This window comes from Penaeus monodon, chromosome 7, assembly GCF_015228065.2.
Source record: "Penaeus monodon isolate SGIC_2016 chromosome 7, NSTDA_Pmon_1, whole genome shotgun sequence".
NCBI classification, from domain to species: Eukaryota; Metazoa; Arthropoda; class Malacostraca; order Decapoda; family Penaeidae; genus Penaeus; species Penaeus monodon.
In genome coordinates, this window is record NC_051392.1 from 1,600,845 (window position 1) to 1,611,206 (window position 10,362).

At 40.1% G+C, this 10,362-nt stretch overlaps 1 protein-coding gene across 7 annotated transcripts in view; it reads right to left on the reverse strand.

The window, feature by feature from the left end:
- Positions 1-9,694, reverse strand: part of LOC119574957 (Down syndrome cell adhesion molecule homolog) — a gene marked incomplete at its 5' end in the record, with an annotated part of 21,422 nt that extends 11,728 nt beyond the window's left edge. For all 7 annotated transcript variants that reach the window (XM_037922253.1, XM_037922251.1, XM_037922249.1 and 4 more), the window contains 7 exon segments: positions 3,677-3,879; positions 5,066-5,213; positions 6,536-6,829; positions 7,163-7,351; positions 8,083-8,302; positions 8,924-9,066; positions 9,520-9,694. In XM_037922253.1, the coding sequence (XP_037778181.1) occupies positions 3,677-3,879; positions 5,066-5,213; positions 6,536-6,829; positions 7,163-7,351; positions 8,083-8,302; positions 8,924-9,066; positions 9,520-9,694 (1,372 nt within the window).
- Positions 9,695-10,362: the final 668 nt, after the last annotated feature.

Consider the following 10,362-nt stretch of genomic DNA (forward strand, 5'->3'; position numbering starts at 1 on the left):
TATATCTATTATAGATATACTTTATATATCTATTTAATATATATTTATATATCTATTTTATATATATATTATCTATAATTTATATATCTATATTATATATATATTTATACTATCTATTATATATATTTTATTATATTTATATTCATATTTATATCTCTATTTATATATATATTTATAGATATATTTATATCTCTATTATATATACTTTTCTTATATATATTATATATATATTTATATATATATTAATTTATATATTTATATATATATTCTATTTCTATTTATATATATATTATATATATATTTATATATATATATATAACTATTATATATATATTATAATATATATTTATATCTATATATATATATATAATATATATATATATATATATATATCTGTAGATATATATATATATATATAATATATATATATAATATAATTTTTTTTTTTTTTTTTTTTTTTGTGCCCTTCTATTAACATTAGAAATGGCCAAGGTCTTCCAGCATCCAAACGGAGAATCGAGAAATCACATACATTTTGTTCTATAGTAACAAATAAAACGCCGAACTGCATTCACTAAAATCAGAAAAAAAAAGAAAACGGACAGAGATGATAAACAGAAAATGAAAAAAAAAAGTAAAAAGAAAAAAAAAAAAAAGGATTTCGTAACAGATTCTTATAAAAAATAAACCAGAAAACAAACAAAGAGACAAACAATAAACAAATAAATAATAAAATACATCTAAATTCATTAAAAATGTAGAATGATGACTTAATGAAGTTAAATAATGTTAAATAGAGGGAAATGAGAAAAAAGTATTATTAAAGTTTTTGATTTTAAGAAACGAAATATGCAAAAAAAAAAATCACACGGAGAATCAAGCTGCAAAGACGAAACAGGAAGAAAAGGGAGAAGGAAAAAGGAGAAGAAAGGGAGATAATGGAAGAAAAGAAAGGGAAAGGTATGGGCAACAATTGTGAGGGAGAAACAAGAGAGACGGATGAAAAAAGAGAAGAGAAACTGAGAAGGAGAGAAAGAGGAAGAGGAGAGAGAGTAAACGGAAGAAAAGGAGGATATGGAGGGGAAATAATACTAATAATAAGACACAGAAGAAGAAGAAGAAAAATAGGAAAAAATAAGAAAAGTAGATGGAGGAAGAGAAGATCGAGGAAAAGGATAGGTAGAGGAGAAATAGAGAAAACAAAAACAAAAACGGAGAGATCCAAGAAGAAAAGAAGAAGAAGAAGAAGAAGAAAAGAAGAAACAGAAGAAATAGTAACACAGATAACCATAAAGACATATAGATAGACAGATAAATAGATAGACAGACAGATAAAGATAGACAGACAGACAGAAAATAGCGAGGTTCCCAACAGCACCTCTTGACGTGGCGTAATTCTATCCCTAAATACACAAATAAGTTATTTCATCACAAGCCCTGAAGCAACGGCAGCAAGTGCAAGGCGGTCAGTGGGCCCTTTCAGTGCTAGGAAGAGAGAGAGAGAGAGAGAAATAATAATAATGAAATGAATGAAAAAGACCTACCTTCTGCTCTCGGAGATTTATGTCAGAAATATCAGAGAGACAAAGAGAGAGAAGAAAAAGCCTTTTGACTTTTGCTTTTCCTGTAAAGAGGATTTTACGCCTAATGTGCTCTGAAGACTTAAAGACGAAATTAGGATTTTCTTTACCTATGAAAAAATCGCTTAAAATTAGAACAGTCCAAACATTCAGTATTCTTTTAGTGTTATATATATATATATATAATATATTATATATATATATATAATATATATATATATATATGATATATATATTATATATTATATACATATACATCTATATATATATATACATATACATCTCTATATATATATATATACATAGACATGCATATGTATATATATAAATACTATACATCCTATATAGATATATATATAATATATACAGCATCCATCTATTATATATCTATATATATATATATATATATACATCCTATATATAATATATAATATATATACATATATTATATATATATATAGATATATATAATATAGACATATACATCCATATATATATATACAGTGGTACATATACATCCATATATATTATACATATACATCCATATATATATATAGATACATATACATCCATATATATATATATACATATACATCCATATATATATATACATATACATCCATATATATATATATATACATATACATCCATATATATATATCTTACATAACATCTATATATTATAGATACATATATATATATATATATATATATAATATATATATATATAGATATATTATATAGATATATATATCATAGATATATATATAGATCAAAAAATAATATTATATATATATTATATATATTATATATTATATAATATAATATATATATATATACATATATATATATATACATATATATATATACAATATATATATATACATATATTATTATACTATATATATATACTATATATATATACATTATATATATACATATATATATATATACATTAATATATATACATATATATAGTAACATATATATAATCATATATATATATATACATACATATATATATATAGATATATTAGATATATATAACTATATATTATATATATATTTGTTATTTTTTTTAAATAATAATATATATTCATATATATCTAGATATATATATTCTACATATATATATAATACATCTATATATATATTACATCTATATATATATTACATCTATATATATATTACATCTATATATATATTATAGATTAGTATTATAAGATATATAAATATATAGATATATAAGTGTATAGATTTATATATATATATATATATCATATATATACTATAATATAGTTATAATATATACATATACAGATATACAATATATATATATTAACTATATATATATATATATATATATATTATATATATATATATATATATAGTATATATTAGATTATACATATATAGAATATATATATCATATAATCTATCTATATATATATAACATAGATATATCATATATAGTATACATATAATATACATATATATTATACATATAATAGACATATATAGTATATATAATATACTATATATATTCATATATATATGTCTATATATATTATATATAGTATATATCTATATATATCTATATATTATATATATATATAGACGATATATACATATATATACATATATATACATATATATGCATATATATACATAGATATAAATACATATTTCTTTCTTTGAACGGTAGGTACACATACACACAATATATATATATATATAATAAATATATATAATAATATATATATATATACATATATATATATATATATATATATATATACATATACACTCACGCAATGAAAGGAAAGTAATGCAACTTGATAGACCAAAAAGATAAAAAGAAACCGAATCTCCTGCCAGCGATCGCCGCGCAGCGGCACCAGCCCCCCCCCCCCCGGGACTAAGGAAACAAACGCCTCCGTCTATTTAGAAAACAACAGCAGCAACAATATTCACCCAACAGCCCCCCTTTCGCCGAGACCTCGTCCTGACGCCCTCCTGTGAAAGCCTTGAACAGAAACAACAAATACTGAAGTACACAACAAAATTCACAAATCCCTCAGCACTCGAGGCCCCACCTGTGTAGGCCTCCTCGTGCTTGGCGCGGGCGGCGGGCGACAGCTGCTCCTGGCTGTCGTTGCGGTGGTTCTGCATCTCCGCCAGAGAGCGCGAGTACGTCGGGCCGCCGCTGCTCCGCCGCTCCTCGCCGCTGCCGCCGCCGCCGCCGCCGCCGCCGCCGCCGCCGCCGCCGCCGCCGCTGCTCTTCAGGAAGCGGGCTCGTCTGCGGGAGGGGTCGGAGGGCGGGGTGAGTTGGGGGGGTAAGAGGGGGGTGAGTTGGGGGGGTTGTGTGCATGTATGTGTATGAGTCTTGATGTGTATATGCATCCTGCAAGCACGAGTACGTGCGTACTGATATCCACACGTAATCTCACAGCCGCACGCCAGCATATACGATCACGCTCTCTCTCGCTCTCTCTCCACATCAATCACACAGAGCGCATTATCCCCGGTATTTACCTCCATCTCGTTTTCCCTCTCTCTCTCTCTTTCCCACTCTCTTCTCTCTCTCTCTTTCCACTCTATCCTCTCTCACTTCCGTCTCTCTCGTCTTTCTCTCTCTCTCTCTCTCACTAGTCTCTCTCTCTCTCTCTCCACTATCTCTCTCTCTCCTCTCTTCACTCTCCTCTCTCTCTTTCACTCTCTCTCCTCTCTCTCTTTCACACTCTAACTATCTCACTCTCTCTCTCTCTTTCACTCATCTCTCTCTCATCTAGTCTTCTTTCTCCTCTCTCTCTCTCTCCTTTCACTCTCTCCTCTCTCTCTCTTCCTCCTCTCTCTCTCCCCTCTTTCCAACTCTCTCTCTCTCTCTCTTTCCTCTCTCTCTCTCTCTCTCTTTCCACATGTTCTCTCTCTCTCTCATCTTTCAACTCTCTCTCCTCTCTTCTTTCACTCTCTCATTCTCTATCTCTTTCACTCTCTCATACTCTCTCTCTCTTTCCACTTCTCTCTCTATCTCTCTTTCATCACTCTCTCGCTCGCTTCTCTTCCGAGTCTCTCTCGTCATCGCAATCTTTCCACTCTCTCTCTTTCTCTCTCTCATTCTCTCACTCTCTCTCTCTCTTTCACTCTCTCTCCTCTGCTTTCACTCTCTCTCTCTCTCTCTCTTTCATCACTCTCTCTCTCTCCTCTCTTTCAACTCTCTCCTCTCTCTCTCTTTCACTCCTCTCTCTCTCTCCTTTCAACACTCATCCGCTCTCTCTCTCTTTCACTCTCTCTCTCTCTTTACTCTCTCTCTCTCTTTCACTCTCTCTCTCTCTTTCACCTCTCTCTCTTTCACTCACTCTCTTTCACTCACTCTCTCTCTCTCTCTCTCTTTCTCTCTCCCTTGCTCTCTTTATTTCTCTTTCTCTCTTTCTTTCACTCTCTCTCTCTCTCTCTCTCTTTCTTTCTCTCCTCCTCTCACTCACCCTCTGGAGATGAGCAGGCCGACGCACAGCAGGAGTGCCAGGGTGCAGGCGATGCCGGACACGATGGGTGCCAGCACGTGCGGGTCCAGGAACAGCGGTGCCTCGCTGGCCCCCACCACCTCCACCACAGACTCCGGCGCCAGGGTAGCTGCGGGGGAGAGAGGAGGGGTGAGGAGGAGGGTCATAAGGAGAGGAGGGGTGAGGAGGAGGGTCATAAGGAGAGGAGGGGTGAGGAGGAGGGTCATAAGGAGAGGAGGGGTGAGGAGGAGGGTCATAAGGAGAGGAGGGGTGAGGAGGAGGGTCATAAGGAGAGGAGGGGTGAGGAGGGTGATAAGGAGAAGAGGGGAGAAGGGAAGGGATGAAGGAGGAGAGAGAGAGAAGGGGGTGAGAGAGGCTGTGAGGAGGAGGAGGAGGAGAAGGAGAAAGGGGGAGAAGGGGATGGATAAAGGAGGTAAGAGAGGAAGAGGTGATGATGATGATAAGAAGGCGGGAAAGAGAATGGACAAGGAAGAAAACAAAATGAGGAGAAAGCACAGGAAAGTAATAATAATAAGGACGGAGAGAGAATAATAACCAGGGAGAAAAGAGAATGAATAAAAAAAGAAGAAGAAAAGAGAACGCGAGAGAATGCAATGATGATAATAGGAATAGGGAGAAGAAAAAGGATAAGTGAAAAAAGAAAGTGATAAAAAGGCGAGAGAGAGAGAGAGAGAGAGAGAGAGAGAGAGAGAGAGAGAGAGAGGAGAGAGAGAGAGAGGAGAGAGAGAGAAGAAAGAAAAGAGAGAAAAGAGAGAGAAAGAGAGAGAGAAAGAAAGAGAAAGAGAAAGAGAAGAGAGAGAAAGAGAAAGAGAAAAAAAAGAGAGAAAGAGAGAGAGAGAGAAAGAGAGAAAAAAGAGAGAAAGAGAGAGAGAGTGAGAGAGAGAAAGAGAGAAAGAGAAAGAGAGAAAGAGAAAGATAAAGAGAGAAAGAAAGAGAGAAAGAAAGAAAGAAAGAGAGATGATAATAAGGCAAAATGGATAAACGAGAGAAACAGATTGCCAGGCGCCACAGGTGAGGAGCAAGAGAGGATGAAGAGGATAAGAAGGATAAAAAAGAAAGGATAAGAGAGCATATGAAAGGGAAAAGGACAAAGAAAAGAAATGCAACCCGACAGCGAAGACGCGAGGATCAAAAATTCACAAACTACAATATAGTTAAATAAAAAGGAGACGAAAGTCTACGCATAAAAACCCAGAATTCACATACAGCTACAGACGGGAAAGAGGGAAATCATACTCTTATTTTGCAAAATCTGGAAAAGGGGAAATCAACGAAAACTTGCGCGATTCTTATTATGCGAAAGAGAGTCCTATTTGCAAAACATATAGAAGAAAATGATGAAACTGCTAACAGATAAATAAATAGAACACAAATAAATGATGAAATCCTCAACCAAAGAAAACTAAAACTAAAATCGGGAAGACGGCGCACCTCCCGTGAGCGACGCGGTGGCCACGTCGTAGGTGGCGGCGGCGGCGCCCGCGGCGTTGTGGGCCGAGACGCGCAGCTGGTACCACGTGAGGGGCGCCAGCTTGGGCAGGGTGATGGAGTCCGTGCCGCCCGCCAGGTGGGTGGCCACGGGCGTGAAGGAGCTCTCGGAGTGCGGGCGGTACTCCACGCGCCACCAGGTGATCGGGCAGCCCCCCGTCGGCCACGTGTACAGGTGCAGCGTCACGGCGGACGAGTTCACGCTCACCAGGTCCTGGTGACGCGGCTGGCGGGGCGCTGTGGGGGAGGGAGGGTTAAGGGGGTTAATGGCTGGGGGGATTCAGTCTTTGGATTCGTTAAAAAAAGAGCGAAACATTAATTGTAAAAATCGGAACATTAAAATGTTGGGATCTGCCAAGTTCGAATAGACTCGAAATTTATTTACTGTACTTTTCATCGCTTAGTTCTGTCACAACTATAACTATAACTAAAGATGGCTTTCTATAACTAAAGATAGCTTTCTATAACTAATGTTAGTTAGCTCTGTAATGGGAGCCGCGCCCTTCCCTCAAACCCTGAACAGAGAGACCCAAAGAACACGAAGAACACAAAGAACACGCAGACGCCCACCGGCTCCTCGCGTCCTCGTGTTGACCGTGTGCGAAGGCTCGCCTCGACCCACGAGGTTCACGGCGGCCACCTGCACGCGGTAGGTGGAGCCGCAGCGCAGGTTCTCGAGGGCGTGGCTCGTCTCGCCGGGCTCGGCCTGCACCTCCACCCACGCCTTGTCCGTCTCGAGGCTGTAGCGGAGCACGTAGCCTGCGGAGAGGAACAGGACTGGGATTAGGGAGGGGGGAAAGAGGTAACGGAACAGGAAGAGGGATTAGGGAGGGGGAAAAGAGGTAACGGAAGAGGAAAAGAGGTAACGGAAGAGGAGAAGGGATAAAGTAAAAGAAAAAGAGGATATAGCAAAATGAAAAAGGATAAAGGGGGAGATAAAGGAAAAGAAAAAAGGTAAGGCAGAAAGAAAAGGGGAAAAAAATAAGGTAAAGGAAAGAAATAAGGAAGGAAGAAAAGGGATAAAGAAACGAAGAAAAAGATAGAAGAAAAAAAATAAGGGAGAAAGGAAAGAGGAAAAAAGATGAAGGAAGAAGAGAAATGATAAAAAGGAGCAACAGAGAGCAAAAAAGGGCCATTTTTTCATTCGCTTTTGCTTGTGTTCGTAATCGAGTTGACTGTCAAGCCCTTCAAAAGCCAGACGATGACGCCACAAGCCCTTCGGCAAACCGAGACGTGGAAAACCTGTTTTTACTGAGAACGCCTTGAAACGCTCACACAAACACCAAACCAGAAAACACTTAACAAAATACAAAAACAAAACAACTACGAACTAATAACTAACTATGAAATAAATTATAAACAAACAAAATAACTACAAACAACAGTAAATAAATAAAGAGACAAAACACGGCCAAACAACAGCAAACAAATAAAACAGACAAACATCACTAAGCAAAATGCCGCCTCCGCCGGCGCCTCCGTCGCCTCACCTGTGATCGGCTTCCCTCCGTCGCCCGCCGTGTCCCACGACAGGTGGATGGCCGTCTCCGTGGCGTACTGCACCCTCACCGTGGGCGGCGGCGGCGCCTGCACCACCTGCACCACCCACGTCACCTCGTCACGCCCGTGCGGGTTCTGGGCGTGGCACGTGTAGTTCCCGGCGGCGTCGGGCGTCACCACGGAGGCGTGCAGGGAGTGGTCAGGGAGGGTCTGGCGGAGGGAGAACGGGAAGGGGGGCAGAGGGAGAAGGGGAGAGGGAGGAGGAGGAAGGGAGAGGGGGAAGGAAGGGAGAGGGAGGATAGGGAAGGGGAGGAGGGCAGAGGGGAAGGTGACAAGGAGGGAGAAGGGGGAAAAGGATGGGGGGGGAGGGGAAAGAAGCTCAGTGTAATAAGTGTACTGACTAGCGATGGAAATGCTGCGCCCTTAAGGGTTCATTTAGACGTAAACAAATATAAACTGCAACAGTTATCATGATCCACAGTTTTAAAGAAAAAAAGATCCAAATCCTTTTCTAAAACTCAATCCGCTTTCAAAATAATAATAATAATAAAAAAAAAACAAAAAAAAACAGAATACCCCTAATGACCTAACATCGATTTATGTAAACAGGTCTTAATAATCAGTAAATTATCTTTTAACTACGAAATATCAATCGCAATTAATTCTTTCCATATTTATTTTACTAATCTTGCAAAATATCAGTAACACCTAATTCTCATCTAACCGAATAATAACAATGATATATACAGTATCCATTATTATTTAAAACTTCTTTATTATTATCACTGTTTACTTCTATCATCATTTTTAGTAACTTCCTTCCTCCCTTACCTGTGCGTGCAGGGAGCTGTCGCGCCCCTGGTGGGCCCAGGTGACGGAGGGGGGCGGCGACCCCACCAGGGCGCACGGGAGCGTCAGCGAGGATCCCGCGCGGACCTCCACAGACTGGCCGAAGGACCTGATGCGGGCGGGCACTGGGGAGGGAAGGGCAGGAAGCGGGGAGGGAGAGGGGGTGGGGAGAAGGGCAGGAAGCGGGGAGGGAGAGGGGGTGGGGAGAAGGGCAGGAAGCGGGGAGGGAGAGGGGGTGGAGGGTGGAGGAGGAGGCGGAGGGAGGAGGAGGAGGTGGAGGGAGGAGGATGAAATGGGGAATGAAGAGGATGATGATGAGTGAAGAGAGGGAGGAGGAGGAGGAGGAAGGGAGAGAAAATTAATAAAGGAGAAGAAAAAAAAATCTCGATGAAAGCAATAACAAAAATTATATATTTTTTTTAACAAGATTTTATTCTCAGCGTGCTCATAATTACTCCACGTTAAACCAACATCGTCACCAAAGGGCGAACATTTCACGAACACGACACGTCATAAAACTAGAAAAAAAAAAAAGGTGAAAACCCAAGCCACGTGGACGGAATCGCCGGCGGGCCTACCGATCGCCGACGGGCTTTCGGACACCACCCTCGACGCCGCGCCCTCGCCCACGCGCGTCGACGCCGTCACCCAGAACTCGTAGCGGGCGTGGGCGTCCAGCTCGCCCACCTTCCAGCTCAGCTCCACCCACGGCACCGCGCCCACGTCGGCGGTCACGGCGATGTCGCGGGTGGCCTGGGGGAGGGGACGGAAGGAGGGGGGAGGGGGGAAGGGGGGGGGGGAGGGAGGGGGGGGAAGGGAGAGGGAGGGGGGGGAAGGGGGAGGAGAGGAAGGGGGAGGGAAGGGGGAAAAGAGAGAAAGGAGAGGGGAGGGGAAAGGGGAGGGGGGGAGGAGGGGGAGGGAGGGGGGAGGGGGGGAGGGAGGAAGGGAGGGGGGGAAGGAAGGTAGGAGGAAAGGAAGAGGACGAAATGGGAAAAGAAAAGGAGAAGTGGAAAGAAGGAAGGAAGGAAGCAAAGAATGAATAATTGAAGGAAATGGAGAAAGAGAATTGGAGAGGAGGAGAGGTAAATTGAGTCATGAGGAGGACGGTGGGAGGGGGGGGGAGGGGGGGCAAGGGAAGCTTTAATACCTTTTTTAAACACAGACATTGGTATAATTCGTTCTTTTGTACATGCAATCACCAAGCCCCACAGAATACAAAACATTCATGGCAACGCAGAGATTAAAATACATTCATGAGATAAATATATGCTCAACATTACAAGTAATTTACCCGCGCTGTAAGGTTCCTCTTTCATCCCCCGCATTTCTTTTTTACACCCCCCCCCCCCCAAAAACAAAAAACCCAAAAAAAAAAGGGTTAAAACCCCCATAACACCCACCAGAAAACCACCACCAGCAAA